This window comes from Lutjanus erythropterus, chromosome 13 (genome assembly GCF_056507025.1).
Source record: "Lutjanus erythropterus isolate fLutEry1 chromosome 13, fLutEry1.hap2, whole genome shotgun sequence".
NCBI classification, from domain to species: Eukaryota; Metazoa; Chordata; class Actinopteri; order Lutjaniformes; family Lutjanidae; genus Lutjanus; species Lutjanus erythropterus.
The window spans coordinates 5,100,723-5,115,383 of NC_139329.1; the positions used below are offsets into that span (position 1 = coordinate 5,100,723).

A 14,661-nucleotide genomic window follows, 5' to 3' on the forward strand; every position below is an offset into this window, starting at 1 on the left:
TTCTCATGTTCTGTCTCTGTGTTGTCATTGTTGTTTGTGATAACAGCTCAGCGATTGTCACCGTGGTGTAGTGATTTGTGGCCTGGAGTCTGTGTACACTCAGTGCCCAGCAAGCACGCTGCAAGTTGTTCTCAAGGCCCTTAATAACCGCAAACACATCTATGTAGTCAACTTGTCTGACTCCTACACTGCCCTGAAGGCACGGGAGAGAGCACAGAGAGAAACTGAGGGTAAAAAATGCACCATCTCACGCATAGCATACACAGAGAGTGCAGAGGAGTTACTAAATTGTTATTTTAATTCATGGTTTATGACACTGTACAGTATGTGGAAATGTTTGTATGTGTCCTTCAGAGGCTCTGCAGAAAGAGAAAGCTGACAGGGAGGAGCAGTGGCTGCCAGAGCTGGATGATGAGGAGTATGACGCTCTCCCAGAGGAGCAAAAGGAGCGTATTTTCCAGCATCACAGAGGGAAACTCAGACAGAAGAAACTCAGGTACTGACTGGAAAATGGGCAGACATGAACATTTTCATGTTCTTATCCCAAAAGTCCATTACTTTTTTCTGTGAGGTTTGCCTGTATGATTGTTCCAAGTATGAGTGTTCCAAACTTGTCCTAAATTACTAATTGTAGCTTCATGAATGCCACTCATTCCTGAGGAAGAACAGGTTCATTACATTTCATCATCAACATAATCAAACGTGCCTCTGTTGTCAGACAAGTTTCAGTAACAAATATGCTACAGAAGATTAAAAAGAAGACTTTGACACCACAGAGCTTCTAGTCCTGCTGTCAAAAATTAGCAGACACCGGGATGAGAAGTTTAACAGTGCCAGAGGTGGTGTAAGAGACCCAAAACAAATAAAAAATATTAACAGCACAGCTGCCAGTGATTTGTCATCAGTGCAGAGCTGTACTGTGATAGACATATAGAGAGAATGGGACCTGAAGTTAGACACTAAAACATCTTTCCATGACTAATATGAGAGGTGGTAAAAGGGAGCTGACAGTCCCTCAACCTGCATAAGGAAAGGGATCCATTGAAGTGAGCTCTTCATTCAACAGCTCACTGTGGCTGTGCCTTCCTTTTCCATTACTTTCTGCAATATTTCAAACTTATCCAATGTCAGAAAATGCATAAAATGAATGTTGGCTTGATTTGTAGACGCAGACCTCTCAGTAAAACAAAAGAACAAACAGACACAGATTGTCAACCAGACTGTCAAGATTATTGATTATAAATAACTCCAACTACAGGACTTATTCACTCATTCTACAACCAAAAAGGCAGTCTAAACCTACAGTGACCCCACCCATCCACTCCATCCAGCATTTCAGTCACTGCCATCAGGCTGCAGACTGCAGGTCCCAGTGGTCAGGAAGAATGGTCACAAGAAATCCTTTGTTCCATCAGCTGTGCCAAAGAAGAATTTCCATTTTATGTGAATTTAATGGACAATAAAGTAATCTGAATCTGAAATGAGACAGTCCAATTAAAGAAGCAGCACAGATTATAAAGACCTACACCAGGTGACAAACTAAATAGGATAATATAGATAAAGATATGATAAAACAAATAATCAGGTTGAACAGTTTTTCATGTTGTGTGCTGTATATTTGTACTCATGTGTGTCCACCTGTGTGTCAGGGAGCTCAAGAGAATAGAGAAAGAGCAGGAAGAAAAGAGGAACCAACAGGAGATGAAGAGGTTAAGGGAAGAAGAGTTGAAGAAGAAGAGCAAAAAGGCTGAAAAGAAGGATTGTAAAGAAGTGTCAAGAAAGAAGAGCTCGCTGGAGGGAAAGCAGGTCTGTGATTCACTGTGAACACTTCTCTGAACAAAATGTGTGAACCAAACACATGCAAGCTCCCATCAGCACACTTACACACTTCCAGTCTCCCAATCGGTGGTCATAAGATTCATTTGTTTCATTTCCAGTCAACAGATGCATCAAATGGACAGAGGATGTCTTCCTGTGACAACTCTAAAGAATCACTAGTGGAACAAAGAGAGGAACAAAATTTAAATGAAGGTTAATTTTAAATGATTTTTAGCATATTGGCACAAAGACAATGTGAATAATACACACTAAGTGAAAGTTTATAGACAGTAATCTGATTGGTTAGTTGCTGACACATGGTTCTCTTTGCTATTACAGTGCATCATAGCAAACAGACTGATGAAGAAACCACAGCATTACAGGCAGAGTCCCCTCCACCTCAAGACGAGCTGGAGAGAGAAAAGGTATGTTTATTGTTGCAGTGACACATTCAACATCATATCACAAAGTCAGTATCTTGTATTATGAAATATTTGGGTGACACTTCAGAGTACAGCAGAGTAATCAAGTACTGATGAAGAAAGGGAATAAAAAGGCAGCTTTAATTTTATGTATACTGTACTAATATAGTAATTTAAACTGTGCGTACCTGTTCTTATATTATGTGTTACCATATAACCTGCTGATCAACAAAACTGGAAGATCTGTAGCACTTTATGAATCCACTGTGAATTATTTCAAAGTCATTTTATACTACTTACCAGTGCTGAGTAGAGACAGATGCAAACAAAAAGAAGATAGGCAAACTACATAGCTCCATTTTTATGTTTGAGATGCTCATTAAATAACTAATCCACTCAGATTTGCATTGTGCCTAACAACACCCTGTAACTGTTCATGGCCTCTTTGTGATTTGTTTTTTCTACATATCTTTGGCAATATTTCATAAAGTAAATGCACAGCAACAAAAAAAATAGTAATTTATTGGTAACAAATAAGAAATGTAGTAGGATAGTTGCCAAGGAACACACAGAAATAGGAGCAGACAGATACAGTTGAAAGAATGGTTAAAGTTGTCGAGGTTCAGTTATGTCACCACTCCTATTTGCTGGTAGGGCTGTTTCATTCAGGACAGATGTGTTTTAACATTGTGTCCTTGAGTCAAGGATAACATTATTGTTCCAGCATCTTCTGTTTTTGTAGTTTGTGTGCTAATTGCAAGGACAATTCATGTACTCCCATGATTTCTCTTACATGCAAGCTAGATGAAGTTCCATTGTTTATTTTCCATGATTTGTTGATGTAGTTTGTCTAATGTGAGTGGAGATAAAAGCTGGTGAATTGGGCAACAGGAGCAACTGGTAACGTTGGGCTATTTCTCCAACAAAACATCAGGGCACAGCGTGTTCCCTGGCTTCTCAAACATAAATTCCTAAAGACTCTCGTTGTTTCTTCCCCAGCAACTTTGTGATTTGTTTGTGGATTTGTTGAATGCCAGCGTTGTATACTTTTGACCGTTCTTGTCCTGATGGTTGTATGAGTATACGTTTTGTAAAATATCACTCAACAACTGCTCCACAGAAGACAGTTGTAGCTGGCACTCACTTCACCAGAAAATCTTGAGGGTAGACTCTTATTCATCACTAGTTTGTAGCTCTCAAGAATAGTCATGTTCATATACTTTGTATTGTATAACTACAGTACAAACTATTTTCAAGTTTCCAGATTGTTACTCCCTAATTTTCAAACCTGACATCTTGTTTCCGTATACCGTCCTGTGTATGTACCAGTACGTACTGTACTGCTACACAGTTGGTTCAGATGTGACACTGTCAATTGATTCACTGTAATCTAAAGCAGTTCCTTTTCACTATGAACTGATCTACAATTGGAATTATTATAGATATATGGATTGATATACTGTAATGACATCTAAATTTGAACTTCTTTACATTTATACCTGATGTGTAATGTGTTGAAAACTGTCACTGTCACTCAAGAAATGCAAAAACTACTATTAAATTGCAGGTGACATACTGTATTTGTAATGTTCTTGCTGTCTCTACAATTCACCTTTGATCCCCAATCCAGTCCACCATGGATGAGCTGCAGTCTCAGTTCAGTGTGTACGAGCAGAACCAGGAAAAAGTGGTGCACATCCTACAGCACTGGGACCGAGCTCAGGGCTTGTTGCTGGTCCCGTTCCCCGGTGAAGAAGATCCTCTGGTGTCAAAGGACGCCACAACAGAGAAACAGGTGCATTTTCTCTAATTATTAGGGTAACACGGCTGGTTATTACGATGTAATTCTTTTAGATTCTCACAAACTGCTGCCCACCAGTGTCCAGTGTCTGTTACATTCTTAATATTTTGGTTGGGGAATACCCCGTCCTTTCTTCCAAACCCAACCAAATGGTTATCTCCTACAGTGGTACTTTTTGGTTGACAGTGAGGCTTTAGATCCCTTAAAAAACACATCAAACTAAGAAAGAAAGTGGATTACAGGTATTTCATTTTAATGTATGCATCTGCTGTATCATAATTAAATCAGTACTTTTGCTTCTTGTCTGAATGATCAAATCATCACAGAATGCACAAAAAACCAAGTGAAACATAAGGTGTAACGTATTTCAGTGTCCAGAGGAGGGTAACATAGACCTGCCAATACTGTGCAAAGCACTGTCATGATTTATGAGGAGCTGCAGGGATATGTTTCATTTTTGACATGGAGATGCATTGTCTGTGACAAAATATAAAAATGTTCTGCCCCAGTAGCTCAGTTGGTAGAACATGCTCCCCATATACTTTTGCTGCGTGCCATCCCCATACTGTTTTCCCCCCTTCCTGTCCTAACTAAAACTGTCTTATCAATAAAGGCATAAAAGGCCTCAAAAATATATATATGAGCAAAACAAAAAAAACATTCAACTGCGCAGTCATAACTTAAGGGCAGATCAATGAGTAGGGCTTATCACTGCTGACACAATCTGTGACAGACAGCCTTTAACAATAAAAAAAAAACTTCAGTCAGGCTAGCTGTCAGAGGCACTACAATTGACTGTGAATTCAACTGCATTTATGACTGACTGCCCGCAGTTTTCAAGCGTGTGCTGCAGTCAGCTCTTCAGACAGACATAGCCCAAATCTGTTTTTTGGCATATGCAGTTTGTGTGGCCAATCAAACCTGTTTTCAGAGTGTATGTAGTTATTGATGCGTATGTCAGTAGGTTGGTCTTGACCCACAAATCTGATCTGATCACTTGCAACAGCGTGTCTTAAAGATCTGATTTGAGAAACAAATCTGGTTTGCCAGCAGTCTCAAAGAGTGAAGGGGATCTTCTTGGTCTAGTTTGCATTTACAGTCAATAAATGTGTTTCGTTACCATATATTTTGGGGTAACACATGCATTCAGTCATAATAAACTATTTTAGTGATATTTTTGTTGTGCATTTGTGCAGATGAACAACAGAGACAGCTATTATCTCTAGTAATTAGTATTACTACAACTAAAATTAAATTTAATCCATCATCACCCTGTGTACAGACCCCTGTTGGCAAGAGGAGCAAAAAAGTGAATAGCAAGGCCATGTCTCCAATGTCCAGTCAGGTGGCACCACCAGCTGATGCAGGAGACAAGGTGTCTCCACAAGACATCATCCCTCACATTGTGCTGAATGTAACAGGGAAAGACTATCCGAGTGTCACAGAGCTGCTAAAAGGCAGCAGCCTGCCTCCGCTGGATGAGGTATGGCTCACCTGTTTTTTTGTTGTTTTTTTTTCATTTTTTGTAGTTTGTATAATAAACTGGATGTAACTTCCCGGATCACTTTTTTCATCAGTTTATCATCACTGCATTATGTGTTTCCATCTCTCTTTTGGTCTCATTAGGTGTTGGATGATTTGGGGTTGGGACCCAGTGGCCCACCTATCCCTCCTCCTACCACCTTCTCCATGGTTCCTTTCCCCAAAAACAGGCAGCAGTCTGAGAGTAAACTCAGCTGTGACTGTTTCACTTTTCTGGGTCCCTCAAGGCCGGACAAACAAGACGAAGAGAAGAAAGATTCAGAGGAAGCTGTACAAGCATCAGTTGTAAAGGTAATTTCATGCCACAAGAATAAACATATAAACACGCACATGCACAAATGCACAATTGGCAGTGTGAAAGTGATGATCCTTTGATGGCAACAAACAGCAGAATCTAAAGGAATTGTGGTATTATTTTTAGGAAGAATTAGTGCGAAGAGGTCACCCCCCATCAAATACAAGCTAGCACTCATCTTTATTATGGTCACACAGCTTTATGACACCAATAAAAATCAAAAATACAAATTCATTAAAAAAAAAAAATTAAATGAAAGGTTTTAAAATCAGAATGGTGTTTGGATGTGTTTGTGCACACTTCAGGAGGAGGCAACAGCAACACTTCCCAAAGTTCGCGGTAAAGGTGGCATAAAGGAGAGTGCAATGACAAAAGACCAGGAGAAAAAGGGACCAAGGAGTCAGAGGGGCAAGAGACGAACCCCGTTACCTGTCGCCTCCACATCTGACTGCTCCGAATCAACACAACAAGACCAACACCAAGAAACCTTAGAGCTAAAACGCAACCAGAGGCAAGGGAAAACGCACAGACACACTCTACAAGGACACATTATGGGTTTTTTGGCTTTGTTGTTGTTATTTTACTATTAGTGTGTGTGTATATTTGTGTGCAGCCTGATGAAATTTCGCTGGGTTGTACCAGCCAATGGTGAGGTGGTTCTGAAGATGTGGTTCTACTCAGACTCCCCAGGAAAGTTTGAACAGACATTCAACTTTGAGCTGCTGGGGACCCAGAGACCCTACCAGCTCCTGTGCAGAGGAATTTGCACCTACCCCTCCATCTGTGAAGATTACAGGTTAGTCAGCATTGTTTAATAATGTAACGTCCTCAGGGCTTGACATTAATGCTTGCCCACTTCCCCGGGAGAAGTAAACTCTGTTTGGGCAAGTGGAATGCCTCATGCACACTTTATCTATCTTCTGATCTTTCCGACTCTGGTAGCTCTGTTCCCAAGTGCACTGTGAAATGGAATCACATGTGTGTAGAAATGTTCTTACTGTTCTCTCACAAAATTACTATCTGATTCATGAAACATGCACACTGGCCAGTTTTGTTCTTACCACTGTGCATGTATTAGTAAGTCAGAATCATTCTAAACTGACAGGTTTGTGCCCACTGTCTGCAGTCCTCATACTGCCACGCCCGGATTTCTCTGGAAATATGAAAAAAAATTCATGGAGAAGGGAGTGAAGCTATTTTAACATCACATTCAGACAGAATTATTGCTGTGGTGTGGGGGGTGTTTATTTGTGTTTAGGTCATAACTGCTGTGAAACAATCGGAACATAAAGTTTTATTTCTCTGATTCACCAGCTTTGTGCCAGCGCTGAGTGCTGCCTCTCTCCATTCAGTCTGTAGTCCATCCATGAACATAGAGCTGTACTGTCTGTATCCCAAGAGGAAGCCAGAAAAGGCACATTCAGTAACTATTATTATTGCTGACTAAATTACACTCACTTTAGATCACTTTGACCTCAAACCCACTAGACTCTGTCACACACACAGGCTATCCGCTAGGCAATGTTCCTTCAAGGGGAATGTGCGGCCAATAACGCGCACAGGTGTTATCAGGCTGTGGGTGGAGTTAGGCTGTGGGTGTGCTAAGCAGAGGTAGAAGAACTTAGTTTATAGCTACCTCTGGTACAGCTAAGGAGCTGTGCTCTGTCCTTGTAAAATTAACAAATAAAATAAATAAATTTAGGTACATTTCTTCAGGAAAAGTAGTAATAACCAAACCCCACTGTGAAGATACTCCACTGCAAGTAAAAGTTCTGCCTTCTAAACCTACTTAAGGTAAAAGTGTGTAAATTTAATAATAATTGTTCACATCCCTGCCAGAGGCACTATGTTTTTGGAATGTCCATCTGTCTGTCCATTCGATTCTTGTGAACATGATATCTCTAGAATGCCTTGAGAGAATTTTTTTAAACTTGGCTCTAGTGTCCACTTGGATTCAAGGATAACATGAGAAGAATTTGAAGGAGGAGGTCAAAGGTGAAGAAACACTGTCACCTCATAAAACACATTTTTGGCCATAACTCAAGAAATCACAGACTATTTATGACAGCATTTCATACAAATGTCTAATAGGATAAAATGTTGAGGTGATGATATTTTAGATCCAAAAGGTCAGCTCTCTATCAGTCCTCTGTACTCCTCTGTAAAAATAATGTCTAAGTGAAAACATGTTTCTCAACAGAAATTTATCACTGGAATCACTCATGTCAATATATTAAGAACTTTTATTTTGCCCAAAAAATATGCCTTTGAAGAAATGTACATATGCTAAAAAATATTCTGCCCTCGTTGCAAAGCACCTCTTGGATGTTGACACAAAGAAAAGAGTCTGCTGATCAGTGGTCATTTACACTGAATCATGGCAACAACTTAGAGGAATTACACACCTGTGTCTCTGCAGTAATATGTTTACAACAATAAGAGTGATGCTTCACACATTGCCAAAATTATCACGACAATCAGTGATATCCCCCAACTTCTGATGTCACATGAAGATAAAAGCTTGATAGACTTTTTTTAATCATATTTTGTTTTGTTATGATGAATAGAATTTTGATTAGGATTGACAACGAGGTTACAGTGTAACAATTGCTCGAGACCTGTCACAGACTTTATTTCTAGATTTTGGTATTTTAAACAATACATATGCAGGTACTGTGGTCAAGATGTACCAGGTGAGGTGGCAGAGAGTGTGTAGATGCTGTCTAATATTACTGTAACCGATGGAGTGTAACAGTCATTTTATATTTATAATTAAAAACTACTGATGCTCTATGCAATTATTTAATGTTAATTGATCTAATCTCTCTAATTTATCCTTGTCTCTTGCACTCCAGTGGTTGAGAACAGGATGGAGAGACAGTGCTAATGAAATATTGAGCTGTATGAAAGCTTGAATGTTGATGATAATGTAGATCTATAAGTAACGTGATATGAGAGAGATCCCATTATACAACCTGGTGTCAATTCACCACCTCACCATGTGCAGTTCACGTACAGGTGCCCACAGTCTCCTGTCAAGTCTGTTTTTATAGTTCACAACTTTTGTGTGGGAAGAGCTGCTCATCTGCAGCACATTAAACAGCCTGTCAAGGTACATGCAAATTCCTCTTAAGACCTTTTTGCACTAGACTAATATTGCTTAGAGACTTCTCATAGTTTGTGTTAATTGCAGAGGTTGTCTGTGAACTTAATCCCATACAAATCTGCCATGTTTGTAATTTGTAAAGTTACATTTCTGTAATTGCCATATTTCATGAAACAGAGAGGTCATGTGATAATATTTCTCCTGGCCAAATTTGCACCTTGGTAATTTGGGGTCATAATGTTTTTTTACATCTGTTTTCTGTTGTCAGACAACTGAGCAAGTATGAAATTTGATCGAGGCTGAAACTATGTTGAACAACAGTCAGCAGCTGTGCTGTATGAATGCCTTTATTGACATTTAAAATGAGTGATAATGATAGAGAAGGTTAGCTCAAAATGTATATTGATGCTTGTAACACATGCAGAAAGATGGAAAAACAACTTTGAACCATATTATTAATGTGGCTGTTGAAGAGCAGATGCTCCACTGCAGAAATACTGATGTTACACAGAGCCTTGACATCATACCTGGGGACATCCATCCATCCATCTCCAACCACTTATCCGATGTCAGGTCGCGGAGGTAGAAGTTCCAGCAGGGGGACAATGTCAGTAAATTTGATTAAAATACAGACTTGACTTATCTTCTGCAAATGCACCACATGATACACAGATGTGGGGGGATAATCTCAAAATCATAAGGTCCCCTGTAAATACTAGTCTCTTGTGAAGAGGGCTTTAGTTCGATTTAGATGCCTCTGTGGTTCTTTTTTTCTACTCCTCTCTCTCATTTTTTTTTTTCAAAGTACTCATTTAAAAAAAAAAAAAAACTTCTAGCAATACCTATGTGGTTTCCCCAGGACTCTCTTCGCCCTCAGTAAGAAGGTGCCAAAAATGGAAGAAGGGATCCAGAAGACTTACATGATCAAATCTGGGTACTTTGAGTTTGGACCATTACTCTGTGGCAAGAGCAGAGACAGGTATGAGGCAGAGTGATGGCAGTGAATGTCTTTGTGTGTTGATATCAGTCTTTTTTATTTACTGATTCACATGTTTTGTAGATACAAGGAAAATAGGTACCCAGAGAATACAGAGAGTCTGGTTATTCATAACAATTCCGGTCTGAAGGCTGAGGTCCAGTTCCGTTTCCAGCATGATACGCAGGCCACCACTTATCTGCTGGACCCACCAGCCATGACTCTGAAACCTGACCAGAAACAGGTGTCAAACCACTGCATATTAACACTGCTCTTACTCTCATTCAGATCATTGATAGCGTGTGAGCAAACTAGAAATATTAGATTGATCTATCAAAGTAATACAGATGAATGTAACTATATTGGTTCATGTAAATATTCTTCTGTCCTGCCAGGAGTTGACAGTGTGGGCCTACCCTACAAAACTGGGACAAATGAAGGACAGTATCGTTTGCTGTATCAAGGACAATCCAGAGCTTGTTATCATCAACCTCTCCTGCTGTGGCGTTCGGCCTGAGCTGAAGCTGGAAAGCAAGCTTTTGCAGTTTGGCAGGAGTTTGCTGCACAGGTACCAGACTACAGAATAATAAATCGGGGAAGACAAATGATTTTTCCACCATAGTTTGATAAGTGATTGTCACAAAACACAGTGAACCACCTCCAAAGAGAGAAGTAGTATGCTAAAGGCACATCAATTACAGCAATAACAGCCCATCCCTCTGTTCTTTTCTCTGCTCACCCTACCTTCTTCCATTCTTCTCTCTAGGCAGGAGAGCCGTAGTGTGATGTTGCATAATAAGACAGCTCTGCCAGTGTCGTGGAGACTGCGGGGAGTGGAGGAGTTGGGTGACGAGTTCACTGTGCCACAGGATCAGGGCATCATCTCTTCTAACTCCTCTTTCCCTCTGAGCTTGCACTTTAGGGCTAAGAGGCCAGTCCACATTAAGAAGATCTTACGACTGGAGGTAGAGTGAAACTATAAAAGTACACATGCCACAAATGGATATGAGGTGCACTATGAACTAGATCCAAGTTCAGTATGGTTGTGCTGTTCCAATGTTGATATAGGCACAGAGTCAAACTCAATGATGATTGTAAAATGTGGAGCAATCAGATGGAAATAGGTAGGGCCGAGGCAGATAGGTTTGTAAGATGGGTATTTCACGTGTTTGTATGTATGTATGTATGTATGTGTATGTATAGTATGTGATGTGTGTTTTCTTTCAGGTGTCTGATGTGGAGAAGATTCTAGGCATCGTACACACAGAAAACATACAGGTCTCTACTGAAGCCTATGATATCGCTCTCGACATCTCACCAGGTATAAAGTGGTAGAGCTTTCTAACGTTTCATGTGAAGGCCAATTTGGGACTTCTCTAACTTGCATGGATTTTAATTCTATTAAGGCACATGTAATTTGGCTGAAATTTGAGCTCAGGACCTTCTTGCTGTGAAGTGATGGTGTTAACCACTGAGTGACTGAGAAGCAGTCAGTATGATTAAATATAATATACTATTATACTGTTGTTTCTGTAGCAGATGGCTGTCTGGACTTTGGAACCATCAGAGTTTTTGAAGAGAACAAACTGTCTCTCAGGATGAAAAACCAAGGAAAATATGAAATAACCTACAAGTAAGTTTGAACTGCTAACTTTTGACTTGTTGGCAGTGCGCCATACTATTAAAGTATCACTCTGAGTTCCACATTGCTGTTTGGCCGCCTTCACACCTAACCTGTTTGGTTCGGTTAAAACAGATCCAACTGCATTTGTCAGGTTAGTCTGGTTCGTTTGGACTGGTGTGAATGCTGTCAAACCAAAGATAATATTAACCACTATATAATGTGATGCATGTCAGCTCGAGTATTTTCCCTGATTAATGAGTGAAATGTCTTTGTTTGTATTCTACTGTGTGCTTTTTATTGTCTATGGTAGCATCTGGTGGTGAAATAGTAGACTTAAACCATCTTGCCTGTCAAGGCTGTAGGAGAAACTACGGTGGCCACGATAAATGTGAAACGCTGTATCTTCCATATGTTTAGTTTTGTGTTTAAATCCTGTAGAAACATGGCGAATTCCTTGGAAGAGGACCTCTGGTCCCATGTCATGTAGATTAAAATGTCTCATTCTGAGGGGACCAAAAAAATACAAAAAATACAACAGTTCTTATTTTCCGGTGATGATACACAAATGAAAACATTTAAATGAATATTATATTCCATTTCTGCTGTAAGATCCTCCTAATTGTTACATACTTAACCTTAAAAAGTGTGACAGCGATCTAACAGTTATAAGCGTAAATCATTACTGTACAAGATGCCTCCTCTCTGCCTTGTTAGTCATTATCCATAACATGTCTAATAATATTAATAACGCTAATAATCAGTTATTTCTTTTTATAACATCAAACAATAAATATACACATCAGAAACATTACAGCGCTGCATAATCTTCTGTCAGCCACCAGAATTAGATGCAGGATGACAATTGCCAAAACTGCCCAATCAACAAGTTACCTGTCAGTCTGTATAACTTTTTATTCATTACTTTTAAGTCACTGTGAACAGGAGCTGAACCAGAATTCAGCAATGCATCATTTATTTCCTTTAGTCAGGACCGAATGAACTGAATTACAGGTGTGAAAGCACCCTTTGTGAATTTTATCTCACCATGGAACTAGTGAAGTTGTTCACTTGCATTCATTTCTTTCCACAAGGTTTACATTGCAGCAGACTGAGCCAACCCAGCCAAACCTAGACTCCATTTTTTCAGTGTCCCCCGAGATTGGTACTCTGAAGCCTCATGAAAAGCCCACAACAGTTCAGATCCTCTGCAGACCCAGTACAGAAGTCTCAATCACAGAGCAGCCTGTTCTGTCCTGCCAGGTTTGAGCCAGACACTCTTAACGATCACAGAGCTACAGGTTCAACTATATATTAAGGTCATAGAGGAATGGAGAAGGAGGTTCTAACCTTGTTGGCTAATTTTTCAGTACCAAAACTTGATTTGATTTTACTTTGTGATATCAAAACTGCTGCTGATTTACCAGATGCTACTGAACACACTCAAATCATAATTTGAGTGTTGCCTCTTCTGCAGGTGATTGAACCCAACATTGGGAATGGAGGAGAAACCATAGCCATCTTAGCCATCCAGGTTTCAGTCAAGTCTGTCTTCACCAGGTTAATATTTATATATTTATGTGTATATATGTATGTATTATAAACTCCTATTTATGTTTGGATTCTGTTGGATGATCATCTTTCCTTGTTTTTGTACCATTTGACATCACAGTTAGTACATGTTTGCTTTGCAGAAGTTATCAGAATATATAAGTTACAATCTCATCATAATCTACAAGCTTCATTATTCTGTTGATAGGAGATTATTCTGAGAATCCACCTGAACACAAATAGTGAACTGCTGTGTCTGCCTTCTTTAGGTACAAGATCACACCTGCATGTGACCTAAGCTTCGGTCCACTGGTCTACGGCTGCAAGAAAAGCCAGAGCTTCACTATTGAGAACACTGGAGCCTTTGAAACCCATTTCTCCATCTGCCGCATGATTGCGGACCCTGTTCCACCGTAGGAGAACAGAACACACACAAACATGGACACAGACACACGAAGGCTAACACTTTTCTAAGTTGTGATGAAGCAGTTATTTTACAAAACGTGCTTTAAAACTGACAAACTAAATTTAAAAGTAAAAGATGTAAATGTAGCAGCTCAGCGCAGGTGTTGTTGGATTGTTGATGGGATACGGTTACATACTAAACCATGTGTGCTGCTGTAGGTGACAAATCCCATATGAGAATGCAATGTACATTATAAATGAAGCTTCAGTGAAGCATCATTGTGTCGCAGGTCTCTGCAAATTATTGTTGCCTTGACTAGAAGAAAAGTGAAATAAATTAAAAATCAGAGCAATATTTATCAAAATTGCTTATTTCTATCTCTTAAGTATATGTAATTCCTATTTAAACATGAGCAAGATACTGGTGATGGTGGAGGCTTTACAGTAGCAGAACACACAAATGACTTGGAGGACCTAAAAAAGAAGGGATTATAAAACCTAATGTTGCTTGTGCAGGCTGTTACTGTCAGTATAATTTTAAAAATAAGAAAACATCTCAGGGTGGCACAGTGGTTGCAGTGGTTAGCACTGCCGCCTCACAGCAAGAAGGTCCTGAGTTCGATCCCCCAGCTTGCCGGGGCAGGGCGTTTCTGTGCAGAGTTTGCATGTCCTCCCCGTGTCTGCGAGGGTTCTGTCCGGGTTCTCCGGCTTCCTCCCACAGTCCAAAGTGACTCTATATTGCCTGTAGGTGTGAGTGTGAGTGGTTGTCTGTCTATGTGTCAGCCCTGCGATGAACTGGCGACTTGTCCAGGGTGAACCCCACCTCTATAATAGTATTTGTTTGCATACATTCATGCTAGAGAGCTTAATTTATTGTCCACCATTAATGCTGTGAACTGTCAGTTGTCTCACTTGCTGTCTGACTTCATGACAATCTGACAGTCTGTTTCTAGTATCAGTTTGCTTAAAGATACTTTAAATTAAACTGTGGTTTGTGTCTTGGGTGCTGGTCTCAGGGGTCCAGGTAAAAAGCCTCAAGAGAGCCATTCAGGAAGACCCACTGGTGCCAGTAACAAAGTGAGACGGGAGTCAATCCAGAGAGACACAAGACTTTCACAGGTGAG

At 39.9% G+C, this 14,661-nt stretch overlaps 1 protein-coding gene across 1 annotated transcript in view; it reads left to right on the forward strand.

Annotated features, from left to right (window-relative positions):
* The window catches only part of LOC146316048 (hydrocephalus-inducing protein homolog), an 83,588-nt gene that overhangs the window by 42,297 nt on the left and 26,630 nt on the right, over positions 1 to 14,661 (forward strand). The window contains exons 43-62 of the mRNA XM_084734021.1: positions 47 to 230; positions 355 to 496; positions 1,650 to 1,806; positions 1,938 to 2,031; positions 2,158 to 2,243; positions 3,871 to 4,035; positions 5,324 to 5,524; positions 5,668 to 5,874; positions 6,184 to 6,389; positions 6,492 to 6,674; positions 9,844 to 9,963; positions 10,045 to 10,204; positions 10,356 to 10,528; positions 10,727 to 10,925; positions 11,188 to 11,281; positions 11,500 to 11,593; positions 12,676 to 12,844; positions 13,059 to 13,141; positions 13,402 to 13,545; positions 14,554 to 14,656. Coding sequence (XP_084590147.1) covers positions 47 to 230; positions 355 to 496; positions 1,650 to 1,806; positions 1,938 to 2,031; positions 2,158 to 2,243; positions 3,871 to 4,035; positions 5,324 to 5,524; positions 5,668 to 5,874; positions 6,184 to 6,389; positions 6,492 to 6,674; positions 9,844 to 9,963; positions 10,045 to 10,204; positions 10,356 to 10,528; positions 10,727 to 10,925; positions 11,188 to 11,281; positions 11,500 to 11,593; positions 12,676 to 12,844; positions 13,059 to 13,141; positions 13,402 to 13,545; positions 14,554 to 14,656 — 2,964 coding nt within the window. The remainder of the gene's footprint in view (positions 1 to 46; positions 231 to 354; positions 497 to 1,649; positions 1,807 to 1,937; positions 2,032 to 2,157; positions 2,244 to 3,870; positions 4,036 to 5,323; positions 5,525 to 5,667; positions 5,875 to 6,183; positions 6,390 to 6,491; positions 6,675 to 9,843; positions 9,964 to 10,044; positions 10,205 to 10,355; positions 10,529 to 10,726; positions 10,926 to 11,187; positions 11,282 to 11,499; positions 11,594 to 12,675; positions 12,845 to 13,058; positions 13,142 to 13,401; positions 13,546 to 14,553; positions 14,657 to 14,661) is intronic.